This window comes from Myxine glutinosa, chromosome 2 (assembly GCF_964187855.1).
Source record: "Myxine glutinosa chromosome 2, kmMyxGlut1.1, whole genome shotgun sequence".
Classification (NCBI taxonomy): domain Eukaryota; kingdom Metazoa; phylum Chordata; class Myxini; order Myxiniformes; family Myxinidae; genus Myxine; species Myxine glutinosa.
In genome coordinates, this window is record NC_136262.1 from 206,657,787 (window position 1) to 206,673,293 (window position 15,507).

Below are 15,507 nucleotides of genomic sequence, written 5' to 3' on the forward strand. Positions count from 1 at the left end.
AGGTAGGGAGATGGTGGAGGGAGGGGAAGGAGAGAGAGAGGAGGAGGGGAAGAGAGGAGAGAGGACGTGGAGAGACAGACGAGGAGAGAGTGAGGAGGGGTAGAGAGAGGATGGGGAGGGAAAGGAGTTGGAGAGAGAGAGATAGAGGTGTGGGAGAGATGAGGAGGAGGAGGAGGAGGAGAAGGGGGCGTGAGAGAGGAGGAGAAGGGGGCGTGATAGAGGATGGCGGGGAGAAAATCAGAATATATAAATGAAAGATCTCACATTCAATGGGCGGACCGGATGACACCGAGGGTACCGCACAACACTGTGGGTAGTAAATGATTGATGTGTCTACAGTAGAACAAAGTTCAGGGCCCACCCCACACACCTGTGTTAGGCCCTGCGGTACTGTTGCAGTAACTTGGTGTCATCCGGGCCTCCCTACTGAAACTACAATCTGCTTTCATTATATTCTGATCTGCTCCTCCTCTCTCTCCTCTCCCTCTCCCATCCTCTCTCCTCTCTCGTCTCTCCTCTCGCCTCTCCCCTCTCCCCTCTCTCCTCTCTCCCTCTCCTCTCTTCCTCTCCCACGCTCTCTCTCTCTCTCTCCTCTCTCCCTCTCTTCCACCCTCTCTCTCCTCTCTCCCACTCTCCCACTCTCTCCTCTCTCCCTCTCCTCTCTCCCTCTCTCCCCACCTCTCTCCCTCTCTTCCACCCTCTCCCACCCTCTCTCTCTCCCTCTCTCCATCTCTTCCACCCTCTCCCTCTCCCACCCTCTACCATCCTCTCCCACCCTCTCCCAAGCTCTCCCTTCTCTCCCTCTCCCACCCCCTCTCCCAATCTCTCTCTCTCTCCCTCTCTCACAACCCACCCTCTCCCATCCTCTCCCACTCTCTCTCTCCCAATATCTCTCTCTCTCTCCCTCTCTCCCAACCCACCCTCTCCCATCCTCTCCCACTCTCTCTCTCTCCCTCTCTCCCTCTCTCCCTCTCTCCCTCTCTCCCTCTCTTCCACCCTCTCTCTCCTCTCTCCCACTCTCCTCTCTCCCTTTCCTCTCTCCCTCTCCTCTCTCCCTCTCTCCCACCTCTCTCCCATCTCTTCACCCTCTCCCACCCTCTCTCTCTCTCCCTCCTCTTCCACCCTCTCCCTCTCCCACCCTCTACCATCCTCTCCCACCCTCTCCCTTCTCTCCCTCTCCCACCCTCTCCTCTCCCACCCTCTCTCTCTCGCCCAACCCCTCCCTCTCTCCCAACCCCTCCCTCTCTCCCAACCCCTCCCTCTCTCCCAACCCCTCTCTTTCTCTCTCTCTCCCACCCCTCTCTTACTATTCCCATCAGTAAAGCAACGGGTGGTATTTGCTAGTTATATATAAGATGTTAAATTTAAATGATGAAATCATTCTGAGAACGCCTTGCTATAGTGAGGGTTCATTGGGGTTGACCACGTCATACTGAGTATCCTGCTTGTTGGCTGTGGGTGATTTTTAATAAATTTGTTTTTGTTTTTAAATATATTTGGGGAAAACTTTCTGAAGTCCCGAATTTTTGCCGTTTCCAACATCTGTACGTTTATCATCTTGTTAGCCCTCAATGTCGTCTCCCACCTTCAAATGCACGTGTGTTCGTGGTTTGGCGGTTTCTATGGCGTTGGTGGTGGCTCTCGGTGGCAGAAAATGTGTCTCACGCTCACTAGCAGTTAACTGCTGAGACTGTGTATTTTACACCAGTACAGTATTTAAGTTATTACCTGTATGGGGTACATCACACCACGTGCGTGACACGACATTCCCTGGATGTACATTCGTTGTACAGCACGTCTTGTACATTACGTGATGACGTTTTCATGGTGAGAGCAACACTGTGGATGTGCCAGGAGTCCAGGAACGTGCCAGATGTTAATCGCCACTGGCCAGACGTAGGATCGCTCGTGTTCGCTTGTACGGCCGCAAGTGCTCGGTCATGGCACGATGTTCAAGTGGAAATGTAGCTTATACGTCACACTGCGGAGGAGGAGTGAGAGATAAGGGGATGGAGAGGGGAGCGGGTGGAGAGAGAGAGGGGAGGAGATAGAGAGGAGGGGGATCGAGATTAGGGGGTGAGAGGGGAGCGGCTGGAGAGAGAGGGTGGAAGAGAGAGGAGGGGGAGTGAGAGATAAGGAGGTGAGAGGGGAGCGGGTGGAGACAGAGGGAGGAGAGAGAGGAGAGGGAGTGAGAGATAAGGAGGTGAGAGGGGAGCGGGTGGAGAGAGAGGGGGAGGAGATAGAGGAGGGGGGGATCGAGATTAGGGGGGTGAGAGGGGAGCGGGTGTAGAGAGAGGGTGGAAGAGAGAGGAGGGGGAGTGAGAGATAAGGAGGTGAGAGGGGAGCGGGTGGAGACAGAGGGGAGGAGAGAGAGGAGAGGGAGTGAGATATAAGGGGATGAGAGGTGAGCGGGGTGGAGAGAGAGGAGGGGAGAGAAAGGAGGGGGAGTGAGAGATAAGGAGGTGAGAGGGGAGGAGGAGGAGATAGAGGAGGGGGAGATAGATATAAGGGGGTGAGAGGGGAGCGGGTGGAGGGAGGGGGGGGGGAGAGAGAGGAGGGGGGATTGAGAGATAATGGGTGAGAGGGGAGTGGGTGGAGAGAGAGGGGGGGAAAGAGATGAGGAGGAGTGAGAGATAAGGGGGTGAGAGGGGAGGAGGTGGAGAGAGAGGGGGGGGGGAAGAGAGCGGGGGGGGAGAGAGAGGGGGGGGAAGAGAGAGGGGGGGGAAGAGAGGGGAGAAGAGAGAGGGGGGAAGAGAGAGAGGAGGGGCAGATGGTATTTATCCGTATTATGCTATGGTATTTATCCGAGTGACTCCAATAGGCGTTCTCAAAGTTACCGTTTTTGAGATTGTCCGTTTATTGCAATGGTCTACAATGAAACAAAGTGGGATTGGACATGAAACAGATGGCGAAGCAAACTTGGCCCAGTAGTTCATTGGGTGTTCCAGAAACTGTTGCTCGAATCCTTGGACGAGGAGCTTTTCCCTTTCCCATTCTATGCTTAATCATGAGGGTTATATCTTTGGCAGAGTTTTGTGCTGTTGTCACTGAAATAGTGTTGCATTCCATTGGAAGCGAGCTTGTCAGCAGCATCGGGCTTTACTGCTGTCTGACATTGCTACTTTCATGAATAATATGCATATTCATACGGTGTTTGTCACATTGATGTCATCGAGTGTTGATCTTCTGAATCATTGTTTACAGAGACCATTGAGGAGGCTTCGATGGAGAAATGCCGGGAAGTGAAGAGTCCGTCTGGATGTTCGATCGCACCCCTCACACCGAGCATGCATGCGGTAGGTCAAGGAGAGTAAAGAAGCACTGAGTGGTGGAACTGGATCATCTATATATATATATATATATTATATATATATATATATATATTATATATATATATATATATATTATATATATATATATGGAAACCCTGTTTAAAAAAATGATAAAAAATATATATAAAATAAAAATGAAATAAATAAAAAGAAATTAAATAAATTAAATAACAATAAAAAATTACGAGATAATAAAATAAAAAATTTAATTAATAAATAAAATAAAATATTCCGATAATATAATCAATGAATGTTTCACAGGCTGGGTCAGTGGGTCATTCATCAATCAATGGACGTTAAACTGGACGTTACTTCTGCCAGCATTCGTTTGTGAATGTTAAAGATACCACAGTGTCCTTCGTGAAGAGTAGGTGACCCTGAACATTACAAATACCTATCCTAATATACACTGCATCAGAGGCGCGGCCACGCTGACTCCCAGCAATGTTGCAAACCAGTGGCCACAGGCTGCACGCAAAATGAATGAACGATCACAGAATTCCCAGCTCGGTGAGTGTTACTGGCAATGATTCAATATTGGAACTTTCACCCACATCGTTGTCAAAGCTCCCGCCATTTCGATCCACAAACTCCACTGATTATTCAATGTCCTATGGTATGTGTGGACCGACAAGAACCAAGAATACCTTTGTGAACCATCTTGTGTTTTGTCAGTTTGTGTTGACATCATGTTGAACTTTCTCTCGAGGTAGTCAGACTATATTGTGGATCTTTTTTTTCTCATCGACATCTTGTTTTGAGTGGTTTTGGCACCGTTTGCTTTTGGCTGCCTGGGGCACACGTTGTTGCGTGAGCTCAGGCCTAAGGAACGGTTAATGCTGATTTGGCCAAACTCTGTATGAGGCAATTCTCTCTGCTGTCAAAACAGACAGCCAGCAGAATCCAGATGCTTGTGTTTGTGTGTGCGGTAAACCCTTTGATGGTAAGTGGGGAGCAATAACTGTCCTTTTCCTTTGTTTCAGTGTATAAAGACACACTCGCATACCGTCCAACCATTCCAATTTGGGGGGAACAGTCTTGATTTTACATGACGCGACCAACCGGCAACGCAGGCAGGTTGTTGGTCTTTCTGTCATCTACCGACTCCTCTCCGGCCTTGCCCCCCCAGCTCTCTCTGGGTTCTGTCCCCCAAATATTCCTACAGGTCGCACAAGATCTGTCAGCAACCCTCTCCTGGTGAAATTGCCAAAATCTAGGCTCTCTGCTCACCTTCACTCTTTCATTCCCCTTTTCTCCCGCCTCTGGAGCAAACTCCCTCACTCTCTTAAATCCCACTCCTCCCTCCAGGTCTTTAAAACAGCTGTTCACCACCATCTCTTGTCTTCCCCCATCCAAAACCTTCACCTTTTCTACCCCCGTTAATTCACCCCAGATCCACCTTTTTTGAAATACCGACTTCTTTCCTGGAAGTCCTAGCAGTGTCCATGTGTTTTATTCCTCTCCCACCTCTCCCCTACCCATGCCTCCTCCCACCAAAGCCCTCTCCCTCCCACAGATCTCCCGATGTCCCTGTTCTCTGCTGTTGTACTTGTGTGCTTCCCTCTCTCTCCCCATCTTGTCTCTCGCTCCCTTTATTGTATGTTTTGTGTGTTCGTTATTTTTTTTTTGTGATTGATATTAGCTCTTACATGAGCCTCGATCTTGTATACAAAAAAAACCCCCCCGCCTAAATTCCCAACTTTTACATGCGAAATGGATAAAAGTTGAGAGAGATGCAGTTAAATATCGATGTTTCCCTCCCCCCCCCCCCCCTATTTAATATCTCACTCATTAGTAACTCACAGAGCCCGCAGCACAACGATGACCATGTGACTTGCACCCACTTCCACCACCAAAACGACCACTTTTTTTTTTAACAGCGTAGCCTGTCGTGCAGCCATCTGGAACAGTGTTTGTGTGTCCATCCGGTGCGTGTGTGTATGTATGTATGTCCCTCACGAACATCAACCAATCAGAGCTCAGGATCTGGTCACATGACAGCGTTTAGTAACCATTACAGTTGCATATTTTACTAAAAGGAAATATATTAACCTTTTGTGGAACATTTTGGGATCCCAGCAGGTGTCATAAGGTAGGTATAAGGTTTCAGAAATTCCTCAATACAATTATGATTTTGAAATGCGATTGACACGGATCTTGCTCCCGAATCCAGAAGTGAACAGATGACGACGGTTCGCTGGTTTGATAATATCTCATTACAATCGTGATTTACCATTATATTTTGACATATTAATGCTATAGTATTAATTTGTGATTGGAATGATGAATGATGCTCTTTGGAATGAAAATATTGAGTTTAAACTAAAACCTTTTGGACCCCTACAGCCCTTAAGACCTTCATACCTTTCAGATATTTTAATACCCTGCAGATCCCTTTGACCTTTAGACAATTTTTAGACGTTTAAGACCCTTTAGACCCCTTCAAACAATTCCTTTAGACCCCTCCAAACAATTTATGTCCTTTAGACCTTAAATTACACCCTTTTTTTGTATACAAGATCAAGGCTCGTGAAAGAGCTAAATACCAAATACCATTTAGACCCATTAGATCCATTCAGACCTTTTCAGACCTTTTGACATTTTCACCTTTCAACCTTTCACCTTTTCAACCTTTCAACCTTCAGACCATTTGGCATTTACAACTTTTCAGACCTTTGGCCTTTACACATTTACAACTAGATTTAGATCTATCATTTTCAATCAACGACATTTCATTTAGTACATCCTTCCATTTATTTACCACTCAAAACAAGTCCTGCTGAGGGTCTGTAATCTCTGATTGCTCTCTTGTTACCCTCGCAGGAGGTATTGCATATGGGTCCGTTTGTCTGTTACTTGCAAAATCGAAGATTTTTCAAGTATATTGGTCGGTTCCGTTTGTTATTCTGTCTGTCTGTCTGTCCCAATTGAGAAGCCTATTGATTTTGAGGTCAAAGGTCATCTAGAGGTCAAATTTCTAAAATCGCCATTTTAAATCCGATTGACTTTAAAATTGAACAGCAATTGTATATTGAGTCACTAAATAGGGAAACCAACTATTTTTGAGGTCAAAAGGTCAAATTTCCAATGTCATCAATTTTCATATGAAAACCCATCAATTTTCATCCGATTGACTTGAAAATTGAACCGCATTTGTATATCGAGTAACTAAATAGGGAAACCAACTATTTTTGAGGTCAAAAGGTCAAATTTCCAATGTCATCAATTTTCATATGAAAACCCATCAATTTTCATCCGATTGACTTGAAAATTGAACAGCAATTGTATATTGAGTCACTAAATAGGGAAACCAACTATTTTTGAGGTCAAAAGGTCAAATTTCCAATGTCATCAATTTTCATATGAAAACCCATCAATTTTCATCCGATTGACTTGAAAATTGAACCGCATTTGTATATCGAGTAACTAAATAGGGAAACCAACTATTTTTGAGCTCAAAATGTCAAAGGTCAACTCTAGGTCAAACTTCCAAAATCATCAATTTTATCTGAAAACCCATCAATTTTCATCCGATTGACTTTAAAATTGAACAGCATTTGAATATCAAGTCACTAAATAGGGAAACCAACTATTTTTAAAGGTCCAAGGTCAACTCTAGGTCAAAATTCCAAAATCATCAATTTTCATCTTAAAAACCGTCAATTTTCATCCGATTGAATTGAAAATTGAACAGCGTTTGCACATTGAGTCACTAAATAGGGAAACCAACTATTTTTGCGGTGAAAAGGTCAAAGGTCAACTCTTCGTCAAATTTCTAAAATCATCAATTTTCATTTGAAAAATCGTCACTTTTCATCCGATTAATCCGAGCTTTGATCGGGATCGTCAATTTGAATCTGGATGAAATGGACAATTTGATGGATCAATGGCATCCATTTTGGGGGTGGGGGGGGGGGTGGGAGGGGGTGGATTTTGCAAGTATCGTGCTCTGCATGACGTCTTCTTGTTTGTTTGTTTGCTTGCTTGTTTGTATGTCTCTGTCTGTCTGTCTGTCTGTGAACAAGATATCGAAGCCATCTACAACAAAAAGTTGTGGACAGCTTCATACAAAATTTGGCAGATAGGTAGCGTATGTGACACCAACGCAATGATTCGATTTTGGTGAAGATCCTGATTCGGATTTGGCTAGTACCATATTTTAAGTGATTCTTCACCATAGGGAGATGTGGCCAAAAACGAACGAGCAGGATGTCTTCAAAAGTTGTGGACGGATTTGGACGAAACTTGGTGGACAGGTTGTGTGTGTGACGAGGACTAATCGATTCGATTTTGTTGAATATCTGAATATGGATTCGGATACGAGAATGAAAAATTTTGAAGTGATTCTTCACCGTTGAAGGATTGGACGAAAAGCGATACACAACATGATATTTTAAAAAGTTATCTACGAGTTATGACTAAACTTGGGGGAAGAGTTGGTTAGGTGGCAAGAACAAGCCGATTAGATTTTGGTTCGAGTCTGAATCCAGACCCAGCCTATCATTGGGATACAAAACAAACTGTTCAGCCTGGTGGAGGTATGTAGTTGCTTTTGTTATTGGACATGGTCATGGAAAAACGGCATGATAATATGGATTGATAGATGCTAATGCTGCTATCTATACACCTTAACATTATTCCCAGGATTTTGCTTGATGCAATATTTTACAAAATATACTTGAACAGAATATGGAACAAAATATACTTGAACAGAATATGGAACAAAATATACTCTCTACTCAAGTGTTTGACTGATTTCCTGTTTGAGCAGAAACAGCGGGTGGCCTTGATGGTGTCCTTTGCCATGATCTTTCCCTTCAGGCTGGGGTTCCACAAGGCAATGCCTTCGGACCTAAATTGTTCTTTATCTACAGTGTGTCGATGATCTGTCTGATTCTCTTGAAAACCAACGTTACCGTTTTGCTGATGACTCCACCCTGGGTGAATAATACATCACACTTGTGAAATGCGACCTGCAGACTCATCCTCTTCGTCAGAACGGAGAAGATAAGCCACTGGTCAGCTATAACGCCGGCAAGTCGCACGCTCTCACACTGTCCCTCCACAAGGATTGCCAATCAAACTATCCAATCCACTTCTCTTGACAGCCACTAGAAGAGGTGCAGTCCTTGGAACTCATTTCTTGTCTGCCATAAACCTTTGTGGGAGGATAATATGAATAAGCTAGCAACAAAGACCCGTCACCATCTTGGTATTCTCTGTAGAGCTAAGGTGTTCCTGAGCAGCATCAATCTTATCACAGTGTATAAGGCTTTCATACGGGGCTTCATGGAGAATTGCTCCCTACTATGTGCTGGAGATTCTGCCTCCCCCTTGCTCCTCTTGAAGTGATCACAAGCAAGGCTTACTGCACCATTGGCATCTCAAGTCCAGGCAGGAAGTTGATTCCTTAGGTCTCCCTCCGATGAAAAGATGGGCACTCTATTTTATACTCGCACAAGCTTACATCTGGCCTTGCTCTTTCTGTCCTCCCCAAGCCACACCAGGTCATCCATTATCACCTTCCCAAAGTCCAGACTTGATGCCCACCTGCATTAATTCGTCTCCTTGTGCTTCTAATTGTGGAATAGTCTCCCTGTGTCCATTGTGTCATCCTCCTCCCATCAGGTTTCAAATTCGCTCCCCATCTTTACCCTGTGCTCGCAAAGCAAAAGGCGGAGTTAAGCGATCAGTTGCATACATACTAAGTATGTCATACGTATGTGTCTGCATAATTTTTTTTAATCTGCAAACGTTGGTCCGATTGACATGAAATTCGAGGAGCGCCTCCTCTGGTGGAATTTTTTACTGATAATTATGACGTCATACGTCATACGAGCACACTTCACACGCACCATCTTGGAAAAACGTTGCACCTCTGTATCTCCACAACCTCTCCATGGGAAAAAATTTAAACGTGGCTCATTGTCAAGTATGCCCCAAGAGGAATAAGATATATTAATGATGACGAAATTGGTGTACTCATTATGACGTCATAATTCGACAAGTGCAATGCTTGATCCGATCAGTATGAAATTTTTTTAAGGGTAAAATAGTTTAGGGAGAATTTGGTCAACATAATTAAATTGATTCACGTGGGTCACGTGGTTTGGCAGCCATGTTGAAATTAACGTAAAAAACTTAAAATTTTCTTCTCCAGAACGGCTGACCTGATCAATGCAAAACTTCATGCACATGATCTGCTAGCCTTGGGGAATATAGGATGTTCCATGAATAAATCACAGGTCGCATGGTCTGGCAGTCATATTGGATTGAACCTATAGCTTTAAAAATCTTCTCCAGTAAAGCTGGACAGATTGAGGGGAACTTCACACACATGTTCCCCAAGCTTTGGGGATACCATAGCGTTCACGAATAAAGCATAGGTCACATGGTTCTGGAAGCCATGTTGGATCAAAGGGAATTTTTTTCTGAAACAGCTAAACCTATTGAAGCAAAACTTTTAAAATATCATTTAACACCATTGCTGCATATAGTGTGAAAATGATGATGTCATAGGTCTTGTGGCTTGGCCGCCATCTGGGATAGAAAAATGACCCTTATCCGATCAATACAAAACTTCACACACTATTGGAGCACACTTCACACACTTCACACACTATCCCCTACCCTATTGGAGCCAGAGGGTAAATTTATGATGTCATAGGTCAGATGGCTGGGCAGCCATATTGGATTTAAGCCAAAATCTTTGAAGATCTTCTTTGAAACTGCTTAACTGACCAATGCGAAACTTTAACTAATTGATCAACTACCCGTGGAAAATATAGTTTGATAAAAGTGACATTATCAGTCACTCGTTTGCAGCCATATTGGATCAAAGAAAAAAAAAAAACCTTAAAAAACAGAAAGGTTAACTCGCACCAAGTCTTTCTCAAGACTGCATGGGGTAAGCATTCTGTGAATACCATCGAGTTACCTCATGCACTCACCCATGTGCATTCGCAATCTCTTCTACACACCCTGATTCTTTCCCATTCTGCTCCGTTGTTACTTGATTTATTTGTGTTCTTTCTCCTTTCCTTCTTGCATTTGTCTATATCCCACCCACCTCTCACCCACCCTCACAATAGCATCATCAACTGATCTGAAGTAGGCCTGGGAGGATCATTCTGGAGTGAATGTGAGAAGCTGTGCTGTCTATGAATTAACCTTGTTGATATTGGTGTCCAAGCTCATAGGCCCTTTCTGATAATGATTAATTAATCGAGGATGGTGTAACAGAAAAGGGCTCTGAAACATGTGGATTGAAGAGGAGGTCAGTGGGGCTCAGTTATACTCTCAGTCCAGTCAAAGTTCATCCCATACATTGATGTTCATTTCATAACATGAAGAAGAAATCCACCCTTACTGAATGAGGAGTACTGTATAATATACACAGGATTGATTGGTGTGGGGATGTATTTCCAGCAATGATGTGGGTTGCGTTTAACTTTTTACTGGTACTGTACAATGAAAACTCAGGATTGCATCCAAATCTGGGAAGAGCAGTTAAAATCTACTATCTGACATCACTTTGGAAGGGTTGAAAAGTAATTTCTCCAGCATAATTCTGCTCCCTGTCAAATGGCTAAAATGCTGAGAGCTATGAAGTCATTTTCAATAAGTTTAAGCCTTGTTATTTCCTCTACCACCAAAGGTGGATGGTGTTTATGCTAATCGTACTATTTTTATTCCATGTTGACATCTTTTCAACACAATTGAGGCACACTCTCCAGATCTATAGGTGAAAGACTAGCCGCATGATGCCAGCACTGATGCCCTGTCTTGGTCTGGAAACAGCACTGATATCAACCCAAGTTCAAACTTCTGCGACATTGTAAGCACACGATTGGCTGGAAAGACACCAAGGAGCACGATTGAGCTTCAGACCACTTTGATATGGGTCGTGATCGAGGATATTACTTCAAATGAATCCGTAATCCAATCTCCGTCCTCAGGAGGTGGCAAGCCGTCATCAAGGATAAAGGAAATCAAGCCAAGTACTATATCACAGATTAGAGTTGTGAAATGCAATGTTCTTTCTGCAATCATGACTTAGTGGGAGAGATGTTTCATATAAAACTAGAACTGGTAGGGTGCATACCTGTGCCAAGCTGAACAGTTTACGATTTGTAGCCGGATAACCCGGATCTGCATCCGTACCTGAACTAAAATCTAATCGGCTTGTTCTTGTCATCTGCCCAACTCATCCTCCAGGTTTTGTCATACTCTGTTCATAACTTTTCGAGATTTTTTTTTTTTTTTTTTTTGTATACAAGATCGAGGCTCGTGAAAGAGCTAACATTAATCACACAAAAAGACAAACCGAAACACAAAAAACAAGGGGAGCGGCAGACAAGATGGGGAGAGAGGGGGAAGGACACAAACACAACATTTGAGAGCAGGGACATCGGGAGGACTTGGGGGGAGGTGGGGTCGATATCATGTTATATGGCTATCATGTTATATGTCGATATCTTTGCTCATGTCGATATCATGTTATGTGTCGTTTTTGGCCCCATCAAGTACACAATGGTGAAAAATCACTTAAAAATTAGAGTATCCGGATTCGGATATTCACCAAAATCTAATCACTTCCTCCCTGTCACACACCCAACCTGTCCACTAAATTTTGTCTGAATCCATCCACAACATTTTTGGGATATCCTGCTCACAGACAAACAGACAGGGGTGAAAACATAACCTCCGTCCACCTTCGGTGGATGTTAACCCTTCCTCGGAGCGGGCTTTTTAGCTCTGATAAAGGGTGAGATCACGAAATGGCAGCAATTTCCAATGGTGGTTATCGTACTTCAATCAACATTCTGTCGATTCCTTCCATTGGCTTTGATATTGCATTTTGTGTAGCTTCTGTATATTGTGTATCTTGTTATGGTTTGAGATGCTTGTGGAGTACCCAGAAAGTACGTCTGCAACAACCGAGCAACAGTGCAACCAATGAGATTTCTGTTGTGTTGCAGAAACCTACCATTTCTGATTCCGAGCGAGCCTTCGGCGTTGTCGTGGCCATTGACTTGGGGACGACGTCCAGCGGTTATGCTTACAGCTTCACACGTGACCCAGGAACCATCTACATGATGAGGTGAGGTCATATAGTGCTGGATACTTTTTGGGGAAATGTTCCGAGGGAAATTCAAAAGGTTTGATGAAAGAAATGCTCAACGGTCCAAATCAGATGATTGGGGTCCATGCCATTGCGAAAGGAGCAAAAGGGGTAACACCAATTGCCCTTGTGTTTGTGAGATTAAAGACAAAAGGGGAGAGGCATATAGGACCCGGCTCATTCGAGGTTTTTGATTGTCAAATTGCTCCTTATTATAAATTGTACGTTTTGAGCATACTGGCTCACGGTGTGTGCGCAGGATGTGGGAAGGTGGAGATCCTGGAGTGTCCAACCAGAAAATGCCAACAGCACTCCTGCTCTCCCCAGATGAAAGTTTCCACAGTATGGGATACACTGCCAGGGATGCCTACCATGACCTGGAGCCACGGGACACAGAGAGCTGGTTTTTCTTCAACAACTTTAAAATGAAACTGCAAGAGAATAATGTAGGCCCAACTTATGGATTTTTTGTTTTTCCTATGGACTGACATTGGTTACACCATCATGGCCACTATATGTGGAGGAAATAATGACCCAAAATGAGAATTCTGAGAAAGCGTTTTCTAAAGTCGATCATGACCAATGTGGAGTTGCACACACCTTCCCACACGGTTTGATGCACATCAGTTGTTGAGTGTAATGTACATATACGGGTGAACATTTTTTTCCCTCTTTTCCCCTAAATATATGACAATCAGTGTGCTAAATCACTGGAAGCATCCTATTTATGGATTTCATGGGAGGCTGTGATAATGTTGTCAAATCTTTCCACTTGTGAACCTTCAAGAGGCTGTGAGGGAGGGTTTATGGAGGAGAAAGGGAAGGTAGGGGTTGTGGAAGAATAAAGAGGAGGGGAATATGGTTGGGAGGAGGTAAGATTAAAGTAATGGGAGGGAGAGGGTACGTGCATAGAGCTTTGAGCATACTCACTGGAGGGATATGGTGAGTAGGTCTCCAATCACTGATATGGATGTTGTCATGTTGACAAGTCAGCCCCATTAATTGTCCATATTTACAATTTGCTCTCACATGGCCTTGCTTTTAAATATCATAGGCCTACTATTTACTAGAATTGGTGGCATAATGGTTAGAGTATCGGCAGTTCAAACACACCCGATTCATACCAAAGACGTTATATGTGCTGCCGAGTACGTAGAACCCTTGGCAGAGTACTTACTGCTAACTTGCTTTACACTCAGCATTTTAGAAAGGATGAAGTTTCACTACTTTGTGTTTGCCTCCAAATCTTGTGTCCCAAACCCATCGCTCTCTGTACCCACCTTACCCAGTCGAAACCAGCTGATCCTGGACTCTGTGTCCTATCCTGACAAGGTGGAGAAGTTTCTGTCAAACCTCGACTCTGATTCTGCAACTGGACCAGACGGCATCCACCCACGGGTCCTGAAATTCTGCTCTGCCGCTCTTTCACTCCCTCTCTCTGTTCTCTTCACCCTCTTCTTTGCTCAAGGTCATCTGCCATCAGCTTGGAAATCAGCAAACATTACCGCTTTACACAAAAAAAGATGCAAAAACAGATCCTTGCAACTACAGACAAATCAGCCTGCTCCCATTCATCAGCAAGGTCATGGAATCCATCATTGCTTCAGATATCAAATCCTTCCTCTTCTCCAATGGCTTGATCCCCGATCATCAATTTGGATTCAGACCTGGTCACTCTACTCTGGACATGCTGCTTCTGCTGTCTCAACAATGGATGGAGGTCCTCAATGCCAAACAGAAAATCAGAGCTGTCTCCCTCGACATATCACGTACCTTCGATACGGTCTGGCACCCCGCTCTGCTCACCAAACTCTCCTCTTACGTTATCCATGGAAATCTCCATGCATAGCCCTGCGGACTTCCTCTCTGGTCGTAGTCAACGTGTGGTCCTGAATGGATTTCTCTCATCTCCCCTTCCTGTTCATGCTGGAGTTCCCCAAGGCAGTGTTCTGGGCCCTGTGCTTTTTCTGGTCTTCATCAATGATCTGTCTGACTCTCTGGAAAATCCTCTCTATCACTTTGCTGATGACTCCACTCTTTGCTGCTCCATTCCTCATCCCTCAGATCGGCAGTCCACAGCCTTCTCACTCTCTGCAGATGTGGTCAAAATCACAGACTAGTCAAACAAGTGGAACATGTCTTTAATCAGATCCTGACAAATCTCAAACTTTAACTATGTCTCTTCGAAAAGACCGTCTGGACAACCCTCCCATCTACTTTCTCAACAATCCTCTCCAAGAAGTTCTGTCACTCAATCTCTTGGGTCTCACAATCTGCCATGATCTTTCCTGGGAAAAACACATTTCCAAGCTGGCCTCCAAAGCCAGTTGTCGACTGGGCATTATCCGTCGTGCGAAGTCCTTCCTTGGCACACCTGGGCTCCTCACCACATACCAGGCTTTCTTCCGCAGCTCAATGGAATACTGCTCTCCCCTCTGGGCTGGTGCTTCTGCCTCACACCTCACTCGGCTTCACGTTGTTGAAACCAAAGCTTTCAGAATCATTGGAATCTCCCGCGATGAAGCCGATTGTGAGGGCCTTTCACTTACTCACCGCAGACAGGTTGGTGGTCTTTCTGTCTTCCACCGACTCCTCTCTGGCCTAGCTCCCCCCCCCCCCCCCAGCCCTGTCTGTGCGCTGTCCCCCAAGTACTCCTACAGGTCACACAAGATCTGCCTGCAACCCTCTTCTGGTGAAACTGCCAAAATCAAGACTCTCTGCTCACCTTTACTCTTTCATTCCTCTTTTCTCCCGCCAATGGAACAAACTCCCTCACTCTCTTCAATCCCACTCATCCCTCCAGGTCTTTAAAACAGCTGTTCCCCACCATCTCTTATCTTCCCCCATCCAATACCTTTATCTTTTCTACCCCTGTTAATTCACCCCAGATCCACTTTTCTGAGATACCGACTTCTTTCCTGGAAGTGCTGGCAGTGTCCATGTCTTTTTTTTTTGTTCTTTTTACCTCTCCCACCCCCAACCCCCTTCCCATGCCTCCTCCCCCCAAGTCCTCTACCTCCCACAGATCTCCCAATGTCGCTGCTCTCAAAT

At 44.7% G+C, this 15,507-nt stretch overlaps 1 protein-coding gene across 5 annotated transcripts in view; it reads left to right on the forward strand.

Moving 5' to 3' along the window:
* The window catches only part of LOC137420911 (heat shock 70 kDa protein 12B), a 134,067-nt gene that overhangs the window by 46,422 nt on the left and 72,138 nt on the right, over nt 1–15,507 (forward strand). For 4 of the 5 annotated variants that reach the window (XR_013622455.1, XM_078772193.1, XM_078772195.1 and 1 more), the window contains 3 exons: nt 3,205–3,296; nt 12,314–12,435; nt 12,716–12,902. Coding sequence is in view for 4 of the 5 variants with exons in the window: in XM_078772193.1 (XP_078628319.1) it covers nt 3,205–3,296; nt 12,314–12,435; nt 12,716–12,902 (401 nt within the window). In the remaining variant the exon portion in view is untranslated. Of the gene's footprint in view, nt 1–1,239; nt 1,455–3,204; nt 3,297–12,313; nt 12,436–12,715; nt 12,903–15,507 lie in introns of those variants that run through there. The other variant, XM_078772194.1, reaches the window with a different exon arrangement.